Source organism: Borostomias antarcticus, assembly GCF_949987555.1.
Source record: "Borostomias antarcticus genome assembly, chromosome: 26".
Lineage (NCBI taxonomy): Eukaryota > Metazoa > Chordata > Actinopteri > Stomiiformes > Stomiidae > Borostomias > Borostomias antarcticus.
This window is the reverse complement of record NC_140259.1, coordinates 5,494,285-5,508,386: the sequence shown is the minus strand read 5'-3', so window position 1 is coordinate 5,508,386 and position 14,102 is coordinate 5,494,285. Positions and strand designations below refer to the sequence as shown.

Genomic DNA, 14,102 nt, shown 5'->3' with positions numbered 1-14,102 from the left:
TTTTGGCAACCAATACGTTGTGTTGTTGCAGTTCTTATCTTTAGACACTAGATGGGGTAAATAATCCACATACTACATATGCTACCTTTAAACAGCAGGATTGTTGGTTTTAAGAGTATTAGATAATGGAGTTCATACTATAGAGAGTACTCTCGTTGACGTCTCACTGTTCTGTGACTCAATGTTAGTGTTTTGCATAGCAAAGAGAGGCGAGGCGTGACAACCTTTACACTGTAACTATATCTGCTGCCTGAAGCAATCTATTGACTTAACTACAGTAACTGTAGTCTTTCTTTCATGAAAATTCCATGTTGATTAGTCATCTGTGTTAACTGCTTGATGTGTGTGAAAACTGGTCTGTACTCTGTACATGTTCTTACAGTAATACTTGACTTATTATTAGATTCATTTGAAGATGAATATCTGTGTGTGTGGGTTTTTCTTCTTTATTCAATACAGTATGCTTTTTCAGCCTGACTCCTTTGGTACTCTAAGCTTGTGAGTCCAGCATGCCAATGTACAGTATGTGTTACTCCGCCAAGGGGCCATATGAACACAAACATAGTGATAAAGAACAGAATATAATCAGTAGAAAATAATAATAGAATAACAGCAGTATGGAATAAAAAACAATACAAGAAGAGAAGAGAATTTTCACTCTACTTCCTCCACATACATGTCTTGTGATGACAGATGGCATTACTGTACTGTCCAGTGTGACATGGACACACTGTATAATAGCCTCTAAACTTTACAAAGTTGTGACACAATTCTACACCTCCCATAGCATCTACTGTATGACTATACATGTGCCCCTGTAAATTGGTGCCACTGAAACCTGCCCTGGACCAGCTGCTTGGTGACACGGAGATTCCCGGTAGCTAAGGTGAAACCACCCAGTCCCCGACCCTCTTCTCAACATCCGCTTCCGTCTCAGATGGGAGCACGGCGACCACTCGCTGGGCGTGGGGCTGTTGACCCAGGAGAGCATTTAGGATGCCGAGGAAGACGCATGCACAAGTAGACCGGAGTGGTTAGATAGGAGTGGGTAGATAGGAGTGGGTAGATAGGAGTGGGTAGACAGGAGTGGGTAGACAGGAGTGGGTATATAGGAGTGGGTAGATAGGAGTGGGTAGATAGGAGTGGGTATATAGGAGTGGGTAGATAGGAGTGGGTATATAGGAGTTGGTAGACAGGAGTGGGTATATAGGAGTTGGTAGACAGGAGTGGGTATATAGGAGTGGGTATATAGGAGTGGGTATATAGGAGTGGGTATATAGGAGTGGGTAGATAGGAGTGGGTAGACAGGAGTGGGCAGATAGGAGTGGGTAGATAGGAGTGGGTAGATAGGAGTGGGTAGATAGGAGTGGGTATATAGCAGTGGGTAGACAGGAGTGGGTAGATAAGAGTGGGTAGATAGGAGTGGATAGATAAGAGTGGTACAAATGCTATGTAAAACACAATAGCGCCATCTTCTGTCATCAACCACATTACAATTGTCAATATGAGACCTTACCTGAGTTTGTGTTAATCATCAGATGTACCGTACCTGAGTTTGTATCAATCATCAGATGTTCAAAGAAGATTTTGGCACAGCTGAGCACACTTCATATAATGTGTCTCTTGATGTCCTGTTAATGATACATGATATCTAAGTAGTCAACAACTTCAACAAATAGATATGTGGAAGGAATACTTTAGAGAAGGGGGAAGGAACATCCTGACATCAATAAGGTTAGCTCTGAATGGCAAAAGACTGTTAGACTCGTTTTAACACTGTTTACTGCTGATTTCTCTAGCTAAAAGTCAGTGGACGGTACTGTATGGTTCTGTATGTCAACTCTCCTCTCCACTGCTCCCTACCGTAGTAGCTGTCTTAGCGCTGACCCCTCCTGGGCTCTTGTACTCCCTGCACTGCATACTCCCTGCCAGGCTGAGTATGCAGCTACAGGCCTGCAGTGATGCAGTGGAGGGCTTGTCTCTCAACTGACCTGTCTGCAAAACAGCCCATAGACATAGTGGGAACATGCATTCCTTTGAGTTTCAACATTCAGCAGAATTTATTCACAGAAACACTAACCGTTGCAAGAAGGATCTGAGCCAGGATTCTCACTTGCTTGCCTTTTAAAAAATATTTTATTTGTATTTTTTATTTATGGAGACACAGGAAGTCTTTTTTTTATTTTATTTACTGTAGTAAATTAACAGAAAAATACGAACAGAAATTGACAGTGTTATTCCAAGTGCACACCACATACTTTAGTTGGGGGGTTCAAATTGGTGACATCAGGCAGCCTTTTGTCATTTAGGAGACGAACACTGTGGTGAATTTAATTTGCCCACGTCTGCAGGCCACTCTACAACATGGACAAAGAGGTATTATACACATACATGCCAGAAGAATTCCTGTCTTGGATGAAGCAGATCGAGCCAGAGTGGATTAGTGTACCTCCATGTACTCCATAAGAACCTGAGGGCTCTTGCCCTTTATGGGGAACATCAGGTTAACGACGGGCCTGAATGCCGCTAGGCTGTCCTGATAAGTCCAGCCAGCAGGTCTGGAAGATTTCTAGGAGACATGCAGTAAACATTCAGTACACTGTTAATACATTATGTAGAATGGATATTAAATTATAATATGCACTCAATCGTAATCTTTTTTCTCTATTGGATAGTAAGCCAGCAACTGAATTACACTATTACTATCCCTGGGTATAAAATAGGTAACTGTAATGATGAAGTTAAGAGATTTTTTAATCCATGTGAATGATCACCATATCATAGCCTACCAATCCATGCAACACAACATTAGCCTATTTCACTAGAAAAAAACAGATTGCACTTAAATGCATACATCTGGGAATAAGGATTTTGTCCTGACCAGCATGAGTTATTTTTCCAATGTGCTGCCCTGTTTTAACTGATTCTCACATGTCGTTCTCTTATTCTAAACATATTCTAGAACACGCATGCCTTGTTTTAAAATAATTCTTAATTGTGACTGAATGTTGGGACAGCTCGAATGTTACTTTCGCATCAGTAAGTTGTGCTTAGAGCGTAGGCCTGTTGTGGTTTTTCACATGCCTCTGTAATATGATCTTTAGAAACATCTTTAGAAACGAAATAGCTTCCTCACTTGCTCCAGCACGCATGCGCACAACTAGCGATTCATAAAGACAGATTGATGAAAACAACCGTTTCGCTGCAGAAAATAGATTTTTTAGAAGCTGCATTCTCAGTGCCCCGTCCGCCGCCATTACATGGATATACTTGACTCGCACTGGATTTAAAATTTCTTGTACAGGCCTCCGAATTACACCAAAGTTATCTCGGTGAGTCAAACGTCTTATAATATGCCATACATAAGGTCCAGGTTGTCAAAAACGAGCATTCTCCTTTAAGGGACAGCTTGATCATTTTGAATTGACTAGAATAGAGTAGAAATCAAAGACTGCCATAGGATTGGTCTTATCTTGCTGCATGGGAAAGCCGCTCATTAGATCTGGAACTAGTGGCAACGAAAATGCCTTCATCAAAGAACTGTTACTCTGCTGCAGCTCACCCCTCCTCAGGCGTCACAGTTCACATCTCCCCCTGGTGGTTATTCTCCTGCTGACCATATGCCTGCCATATCCCCTGTGTCACCTCCCTTTAGAGCCCCCTTCCCTCAAACCTCTTTAGTTCTCAAGCTTTGCCCCCAATATAATAACAGCTCATAATGTAATAATGTCTCATATTGTTAGAAAAGTGTGTTTTTTTTTTTTTTTACCTCTGCCAGTCCTGCAGGGGAGGAAGGTAATGCTTTCACTTCTCTGTCTGTCTGTCTGTCTGTCTGTCTGTCTGTCTGTCTGTCTGTCTGTCTGTCTGTCTGTCTGTCTGTCTGTCTGTCTGTCTGTCTGTCTATATACATCCACCCTCAATGTGGGGCAGGCCACATAAACAGGAAGAGAGGTCTAATTGTTTAATGCATGGTCCCCTATAGGTCAAGTCCAAAATAAAGTTAATTGAGTAAATATGGTATGCTGCTTGTACCATGTATTTAACGTTAGTAGGAAAATATTTCAAGAGCAACATTTTGACTGGATGGATCTTCATCAGGTTGTATGGAAGGAGTGTTCACCTATTTATTTGAACAATCTTACAGTAGACGCGTATTATTGTAGATATTATTCCAGGATAAATAACATACTACAAGTTATTATGTCCTGCACTTCTTATAAACAAAGAAAATGCTCTTTTAAACTACATGAACTCCACTCTCTTGAATGAATGAATTCATTAATTTTATTTTGGATCATGCAGACAGATATCCAAGGGATAACATGAAAAAGTACGAACACTTATTTATACTTAGACAGACAGAGAATTAAAAGCATTACCTTCCTCCCCTGCAGGAATGGCAGAGGTAAAAAATGATGATAATTTACACTTTTCTAACTATATGAGCCATTATTACATTATGAGCTGCCCCAATAAGGTTCATAATGCAATAAGTTATTACATTATTACATTATGCGCAAATCAGTTATTACGTTATGAGCGCACGGTTTTATTACATTATGAGCTGATTATTACATTATGAACTTTTTAGTTAGTTTATAATGTAATACGTTATTATATTATGAGCCTTTATTACATTATGAGTTGCTACAACTGTTTCTAAAGTGGTGGTTAATTGGCACCTTTAAGTTGTGGGGATGTGTGCCACAAGAAGGCTCATCAGAATGACCTGTTTTCTAATGCCAGTGCCATGCAGACACGCAGTTAATACTTGAAGCACTTTATTGCTCACTCTCTCCATCTTTTCAAAGTGTTAGGTTGATGTACTCTACTGGGTTAATGGTTATATGAAGATTTAACTATAATGGGAGCAAAAATTTGAGAAAGTATACAGTTACTGGTGACTGCCTAGTGTATGGAAACATTAGGATTCTCATTGTGCAGAACTGTGCATGAGTTACCTTGCCATCTTCGATGTCACAATTATGCTTTTTTCCTCTTTTCACTCACACATACACTCATATGCACACACACAGCACAGAACAGACACACACACACACACACACACACTGTGTCAAGCAAACCCTGTGGCTGTGGATCTGGAGTCAACCGAAATTATGAAAGGGGCCGAGGCAAACCCTGTAATCCCAGAAACAGTTTACGGCCACTGCTGCACCCAAGGTGACAGCAGCACCAGCGACACTCTTAACCAAGGAGAAATTGGTTTTGTGTTCTTTTGCTGCCAGAATATATTGTTGTCTTGTATTTTATACTTTGGCTCCTGACTTTTTTCTAATGGCAGCATCTTCTGAAACTGGACTAACGGCAACAAGTAATGCAGACAACTGAAATGCTCAAAGCATTACTGGAAACTTCAATGGACCCTGTGGTCTCAATAAGAACACGTCAAACCACATATCAAACATATGCTAGGATATTTATTAGACATGCGGGAGGAAAAAACAGTACAATCTAGCAATCGTCTTCACAAAAGTAAGTAAAGATAAGGAAGTAAATTAAACTTTGGTTCTTATCTCTCTCCAGTCATTCATCTACTCCTGAATCAGCACCACCAGGCCTGTGAGCTACGATATGATCTACGAAATCTAAAAGCTCTGTGTGATTCCTGATTGTCCAGTGCAAGTTTTGTGAAAGCAGCTTATATAACACTTCACATTCCGCTACTTGTGTTTTAGGAATAAGGCAGTGCAGGTTTGGCAAAGGGGACAGTGTGTGTTTTCAGGGTGTGCAGGGAAAGAGCGTGAGGGGGGAGGGGGACACCAGCCGAGCCACTGGTCTCAGCAGAGGAAGGTGAGGTCACTCTTCCTGCAGCCCACCTGACAACACACAGTGGTCAGCACGTTGTTCATGTCCCGCCGGGTGAACTCGGACCCTAGACTGGTGCTGAGACTCTCATGGCTGCTCTGCTCCCTATTGGCCAAACCTGCAAATGAGACAACACAGAGAGCCGGGGTTACACTCAAAGACGTTATATCATACTTCAATAGGCCGTGATATTGCAGTGTGATATCGAAGCGTGGATTCCAAAAATGAAAATGCTGCAGGGAGAAAGCAGTCACTGTAAGAAAGCAGCCAGTTTTATTCATTGATAAGCTTTTTTTAAGTTAAGTCCTGGCCCCAATTGGGTCTGAATTTGGTTGGCATAGTTGCTGTACAAGTTCAATTAAATTGAATTAAATTCAACCTTTATTAATACTGGAAAGTATACTGAGGATTCCCTCATTTACAGTGAGGAAACCTCATCTAATGTCCCTTAAAGGAATATGCTCGTTTTTGACAACCTGGACCTTATTTACGACATATTATAAGAAGTTTGACTCACCCAGATCACTTTTTTGTTGTTCGGAGGCCTGTAGAAGAAATATAAAATCCAGCGCGAGCCAGTATATCCATGTAATGGCGGCGCACGGGGCATAGGGAATGCCGTTTCTCAAAATCCATTTTCGGCCGCTAAACGGTTGTTTTCATCAATCACATTGCATGAATCGACAGTTGATATTCCTCTACGCCAGCCATTGTTGTTTTGGTGCCAAATAAGGGATCTTGATCCTCTGTAACATGGTCTTTATAAGCCTCTCCCCCACTTGCTCCAGCACGCATGCGCACAGGCCAGCGCGCAGACTTGCTATTCTCCGTCTGTAGGCTACACTCGCGCTCACATTGTCTGCGCTACGATCGGATTGTTGGTGCCTAGAATATTGTGTGCAATATGGCTGAATATTTGTCAGATTTAGAGGATCTAGAAAATGAATTAGAATATGACGGACGTCCATATCGTTTTGAGCCAGAGTATACGGACGAAGAGCTCCTTGAAAGGAGGGTGAGGAGACAGAGAGAGGAACAGCTGGCTCGAGAACAAACCGCTGCACGCTCCCGAAGAGATGGTAACTGGTGGTGTTTTTGCCTACATTGTCACCCTATGCCAACAGAGGAGGAATGCATTTGTTGCTCTGAGTGGGACTTGAGGCCAGACGATGCACGTCTGGAAGTCTCGAGAAATAACGACACATCGGAATAGCAAGTCTGCGCGCTGGCCTGTGCGCATGCGTGCTGGAGCAAGTGGGGGAGAGGCTTATAAAGACCATGTTACAGAGGATCAAGATCCCTTATTTGGCACCAAAACAACAATGGCTGGCGTAGAGGAATATCAACTGTCGATTCATGCAATGTGATTGATGAAAACAACCGTTTAGCGGCCGAAAATGGATTTTGAGAAACGGCATTCCCTATGCCCCGTGCGCCGCCATTACATGGATATACTGGCTCGCGCTGGATTTTATATTTCTTCTACAGGCCTCCGAACAACAAAAAAGTGATCTGGGTGAGTCAAACTTCTTATAATATGTCGTAAATAAGGTCCAGGTTGTCAAAAACGAGCATATTCCTTTAAAGTCCCAGTTAACCAAAATCAGAGATTTGCTTGAAAACACATTCTATGTGTTAGTGATGCATTGCTGATAACATGTAAAAATGGGATGAACCATGTGTAGTACTGAATTGTGAAGTTAGACCAGTTTTGTGTTTTTGACCAGTTTTGATTTCCGGATTTTCTGGGCGGGCTTAAAACGGGTACCGGGTGACGTAGAGCGGTGTTCTTAGCATATCCCCGCCCTAACACTATATAAAGCTAGAACGGATTTGAATCTCCGGTTTTCCTGCTCAATCTTGAGTCTAGAATTAGCTAGTTTTAACCAGCAGTCTAGAATTAGCTAGTTTTTCTTAGTTAGCAATGCCTATGCATAAAACTAAACGAAAATGCATCCTTCCTGGATGCCAGCAGGAATGGGATGATAAGGTCTCCTTCTTTCACTCCCGAGTAAAGCTGAAATGAGAAGCAAATGGTTAGCATTTTTGAAGAGCCATGGTGTTACAGAGGAGTCTGTCACCGCTAGCGCCCGCCTCTGCAGCAAACATTTCACTCCCGAAAGCTTCTGCAATTATAATATGAGGCTTTTGGGTTTCACGGACTCACGACTGGTCCTGGTGAATTCGGCGGAGCCAACCATCTCCCTCCCCGGCCTCCATTCTCCTCCTGTCAACCATCTCCCTCCCCGGCCTCCATTCTCCTCCTGTCGCATCAACCTTTGGTGCCGACACCGTTGCCTTGTGTGCTTATAGCTAATTAACGTTATAACGTTAGCTAGGTAACGTAAGCAATAGGAAAATACACTGCTACGTTAATCTACAAAATGTGTCTTGACATTTATGTGGTAATGTCAGATATGATGAATTATATGTAATCTTAGGAGGAATTATAGCTAACATTAGCTATGTAGCTTGTTGCAGATGGGAGTGTGTATATAACCTTAGTCTAGCTAACACAGCTAGCAGCACCGACCAGGCGACCACCCACCAAATAACGTTACGGATGATATATTATGACTATAAGCGTTAACTATACAGAAACTGCCTGCCATATTTGTGGCACCTGATGTGCGTATGGGTTCACCGGTAATGGTAACAGTATATTTCTCCAGCGGGAGACCTGGAGGCGGGAGCGAGGGGGATGGTTAGGTAGACCAGCTGCAGCTGGAGAAAGACGCACCCTCTCCCAGTGAAGCGGTGCTCGGCGGCTACTGGCTGAACATCCCAGTTCTGTTGGATATGTTGCGGGAAAGTTGAAGCCGAGTGCTCGTTATTCTCACACATAACATTGCCAACGAGAGTGGATGAGTCTGTCCCGATTATCAACTCCGGTAGTGTACGCTTCTTCGCGCTATCAGCGCTGTTCAAGCCAGTGACTAAAAGGTACGTTTTAAACAACTTTTTCCATTGATCCCAAGGGACGACAGGATCGCCTGGGAGGGATAGGAATGGGTCCGGAGGTGGCAGTGAGAAAATAGGGACAAACTCATACATTCCTCGTTGCCTGTTTTTGTATTTTGCATCTAAGGGCAGTAACACTGGCGCGTTGGTATAGAGTAGCTACAGTTTTACCCGTGTTGTTTGTCAGGAGGTAGGTTAGGAGGAAGCATCTGTGCGTTTGACTCATTAGACAAGTGTAATTTCAACTCCTCTCTGTTTTCACAAAGCTGTGCCTTCCTACCACAAAAGAGACGGCGTGCCAGTGTGACAATATGCAGACCAGAGAACGGTACTGACAGGTTCTTCCCTCCACACCCCCTCCCCACGCAATTGGGTGTGGCTTCGGTGCCTTCAGCAGACACGCCCCCACAGTCTCAGACCAGAGAATGCTGCTGATTTTTAACCGATTTTGAAGCCTTATTTTATATACTTAGCGACATTTTTAATCACTCAGATTTGGCTGGGCGGTTAATCACATGTTTTCCTGTGGTGTGTGAAGCTCATAACAAAAATTTGAACTGGGTTAACCTGGACTTTAATGACAGGACAGGTGTACCCAGTGCTATGCAGCTATCTGTCTTCTGGTGTAACTCACTGTAATGAGCATGGCTAATGAGCTCAGTGAGAACAGGCTGCCCCATGATGGCTTCCTGTAATGAGATGAGAGGGTTATGATCTGCCAGAGCAGGACCGCAGCCCTTTATGACCCAGTCACAACAGCTATCTGTCCACACACACACACACACACACACACACACACACACACACACACACACACACACACACACACAGATTGAGGCGGTCTGGAGTGACGGACACATCACTGACTCATAGTTGAATCCCAAATCTTTGGTTAATTATTATGTTATATATATATATATATTATATAATTATATAAGTGTTATTATGATGAGTAACAAACAAGGGCACAGTAAACATGGTGTCTCCAGCCCATCATGCATATTCCTTTGTGCTAATGAAGGAGTGGAAATAACTTTTTATATTTTCTTCATGAATAAAAATATAAGAAATCACAGAAATAAAGATCTCAGCAGTCAACAACCGGTCCTCACAGATCCCCACCTAAGGGCATGACTAACTTCATCACTCTATCTCTGGTCTATCCAGCATGACCAAACTAACTAAATAAGGCATATGATCTATGTTGTGAAATATAACGACTATAACTAATGATAATTGTACCTACAATGCACCTGGCCCCGATACTAACCTATGAGAATCCTAACATTTAGAACAAGCTACTAAACACCTCAAGCTCTGAATTTAGAAAGTAGACTGGCCCCTGAGTAGAATAGACTTACTGAGAAACCATTTTCTTATGTACAAAGTAAAATGTACTTGGCAATGGGAAAATGAAGTGTGGCAACTGCCCTCGGGTGGTGGGCTCTGATACATGTCTGACAAACAAACAAACAAACAAACACACAAACAAACAAACAAACAAACACACAAACAAACAAACAAACAAACAAACAAACAAACAAACAAACAAATTAACTCATAGGGCTTGATCTAAAGTCCAAAAACAGTCAAGAGAAAACCAGTGGAGTAAGAGATGAGAGAAAGTGGACTCACCTTCCAGCTCTGGATCAAGGAGTTGCCTCCTCCAACGCGAGCCTCCACAGGTGTAGACTACGGCTCTCAGGAACTCTCTGCCACACAGTTTCACTGACCTCACCTCCGCCCGCACCTGGCTTATGCCCACCACGGCACACAGCAGTAGGGGCAGCAGCACAGCTAACGCACGCATGTTGGATCTCTGTAGGTGTGAGAGGGTATCTTTGTCTGGACTGTTCTGTTCAACCTCTCTGTTCTTGTCCACCACGTCTTTCTTGAGTTTGTTGTCCTTTTCTTTCTCTCACTCTTGTGGCGGTACAGTGGCTTGGTCTCTGGTCCATGGCGTGCGTCTTCTCCGAATATATACCATCCTCCTTTCAGCTCATCAGTGGAGGAGTCTATCACTCCCTCCCCTACTCTAACCCCTGGCCCGCCCCCATCCATCCATCCCTCCATCCCTCTCTCCTCACCCTCCACCCCCCTGGTATTTTCCAGTCAGGTCATTTAATGTTTCCGGTCATCCCCATCATCACCATTTGGAATCTAAGAGAGTGATTCCCATAAGGTAATCAGTTCTTTACTGCCCCAATCCACAATCCAATTAACTGTTGTGAGAGGGGGACGACACTCCATTTTCACAGCTTGATTGCCGTGACCTTTACTTTAATGCATTCCTTATTAGGTGATGTGTTGATACCCTCCAGCCAAACAGATGTTTCATATGTTCAGAGTCACTCGTCAGCCCATTCATGCTCCTCTAACAGCGGTTTGTCACAGTTTTGGGGAAAAGAGTCAATGTTGACTATCCATTATCTTCACCGTTATGGGTTTGATAATGTGGTATTCTGAGTGACAATGTCATCATAACATGGGAATCTCATTTTAGTTCCAATGGCCTGTGACTATGACTACATGTGACATGGTAGTCATGTGACTACCATGACTACATCATGCTATGAGGGTTCCCTTGTGAGATGAGATGCTCTAATGCACTCACTTTATTTACTGCATGCACATTTGCCTTTATGTATGGCCTCGCTGGAAGGTTTGTCGAACACATAGTAAAAGAGTGGTGTTTCGAGGAAAATATAGCAAGGAAAGTGTGTGTAAGAATGACATTATATCAAAATCAAAGCCATAATATAAGACAAAGAATTATCATCTAGTATGATTTGGGAAACATGGTTTACTTTTTTAGGAATACTGTTAAAAATGAGATCAACCATACAATTTAAAGTTATACATAGGTTGCACTACTCAAAAGTTAAAGTGGACAAGATGTATTCCAGCGTATCAGCATATATAAGAATCAACCTGGCACCCTTACAAACCAACCGCCACTCATTCTGGACTTCTGTATTTGCTCTGTACATTTGTTTCTTTTTCCTGTTTTGCTCTCTTGTTTTCTAGTAGAGTATAGACTTCATCATTATCTCAGCCATGGATGTGTTAAAAGAAGCGGCAATAGCCTAATTGTAATAGTATGTTCTTTATGCCGCTGTTATGTTGTCATTGAAAATGGAAAGTAAGATTGCTGTGTTATACCACCAGATTGTACACAACAACTTTCTGCAATAAAAAATAGTTGTAACACTTTATTTTAGAGGGTCAAAATTACCTAGTAATTTCCTAGTAATAAGGTATTAATTACCTAGTAATTTCTTAGAAATAAGGTTGAAATTAGGTCCCCTAGTGCCTCTCTCTCTCCCTCCTATCCTCTAACTAGGTCCAGTGTCAGCTGCGGAGCTGTGGATATCGTAGTATTTAGTACACACACACACACACGTACACTCAGTCCACATCCGGCTTAGGCCTGGACCTGATGCTCTTAGCCTTTCTTGCCCCGAAAATTTAATTTAATGTTATTTATTGTTTTTTAAATGTTCTTAGCCATTAGACAAATATATTCCAGGAGCTTGCCCCAGGTTGCCTGTTTCAATATCTGTGTGGTCTGTATGGCTCTATGTGCTACTAACCCTGTTCTGCCTTCCCTCTCCCTAGTGCCTCTCTCTCTCTCCCTCCTATCTTCTACCCAGGTCCAGTGGATGCCCCACTGTCACCAGCAGACCTCCAGAAGTCCGATAGATACCCCCGTGTCTGCTGTGGATGATGTAGCATGTCTGTAGAATATTCTCTCTCCTATGACGCTTTTAGCCCCTCTCACTCTGAAATGTAATTTAATGCAATGTATTGCTTTATAAATGTTCTTAGCCGGTAGACAAACATACTCCTGGAGCTTGCTCGATCGCCTTGTTGAGAGGGGTCAGGGAAGAATTTTTACAGCTCACTTATCTGGCCCCCGGGTGATTACTGTTTTTTTGCTTCCCTCTGGAATATGTAGAGAGTGGGTCGTATGCCCACCTCCCTTGTTCTCTGTAAAGCGCATTGTGTTGCCTCTGGGTATGAAATGCGCTATACAAATAAAGCTTTGATTGATTGATTGAAATTACCTAGTAATTTCCTCATAATAAGGTGGTAATTATCAAGAATTATTTTTTTAATTACCTTATAATTTCCAAGTAATAATGTGGTAATTATCAAGTAATTTCTTATAAACTAGGTTGAAATTACCTAGTCATTTCCTAATAATAAGGTGATATTTATCAAGTTTTTTTTTTTTTATATAAATAAGGTGACAGTAAGCAGCAGTAATGTCAAAGTAATGAGGTGATACAACTCCTTGTAAAGTGGAGAGAATTATCATAAGTTCATTTGTAATAAGGTGATTGTTTCTAAGTAATTTCTTGGTAATTTCTCAGGAACAGCCCCCTTAAATAAAGTGTGTTCCTACTGTGTAATTTCCAAGTAATTTCTTGGTAATTTCTCAGGAACAGCCCCCTTAAATAAAGTGTGTTCCTACTGCGCAATTTCTAAGTAATTTCTTGGTAATTTCTCATGAACAGCCCCCTAAAATAATGCTCAAATATCCTTAAAAAGGTGTCCAGCCACTCTTTCCCTGTTTCCTTGTCAACCAGTGGTTCCACTCAATGAACTTCAAGTTCATTCTGAGAGCTGCCGGTGTGGGCTAGCTGAACCAGTAGATCATCTTGTGTACGCCAGGCTCCCTCAATATGTTGGCTGTGTGTCCCTCTCGCTGGACGCACAAAGTGCCACCCATGATTCACCTGGTAGTGCACGTAACCGTCTTATCCTAGATCAACCGTTATCATTTAATATTTTCCTTGCTGAGTCAACAGACATAACGTTAGGCACGAATCGTAGACAGCTAGCCAACCAGCCAGACAGCCGAGAGTTTTACAATCGAGAGTTTAACATGTTTTTGAAAGATTTTTCACGGTGCCCACCCACATCTATTGTATGACCAAAACGGTGGTAGAGCAATTATCAGACTTTCTCAAGAGTGCTAGTTTTGTCAGCGTTTTGATCTGAACCATTGTATATGATCATAAGTAACCTTAAAACAGGGCTAAACATGCATTTTCCCTTTACTACTCCTTTAAAGGTGCTCTGTTCGATTTACTGCACTTTTTGTTAAAAAAAAATCCAATATATGCAATAAATAGGTCCAGGGGAGTCATAACTATCTGTACAGAAAATATAGCGGTGTCGTGCCTGTGGAGCAAATGCAGAATTTCTTTTTATTATGAGCGAAGCCGGCCCGGCGCTGAGCCCCACCCCCTGAACAGCACCGTATATAAGAGAGGGGCAGCGTCATCTTGATGGACGTTTGAGACATG

General features: G+C 42.2%; 1 protein-coding gene across 1 annotated transcript; it reads right to left on the bottom strand.

Annotated features, from left to right (window-relative positions):
* Positions 1-5,798: 5,798 nt before the first annotated feature.
* On the bottom strand, positions 5,799-10,597 carry insl5a (insulin-like 5a; the record flags this gene model as incomplete). The annotated part of the gene is made up of 2 exons (XM_084459006.1): positions 5,799-5,944; positions 10,423-10,597. The coding sequence occupies 2 exons, from the start codon at positions 10,595-10,597 to the stop codon at positions 5,799-5,801; spliced, it is 321 nt and encodes a 106-aa protein (XP_084315132.1).
* Between the last annotated feature and the right edge of the window lie 3,505 nt (positions 10,598-14,102).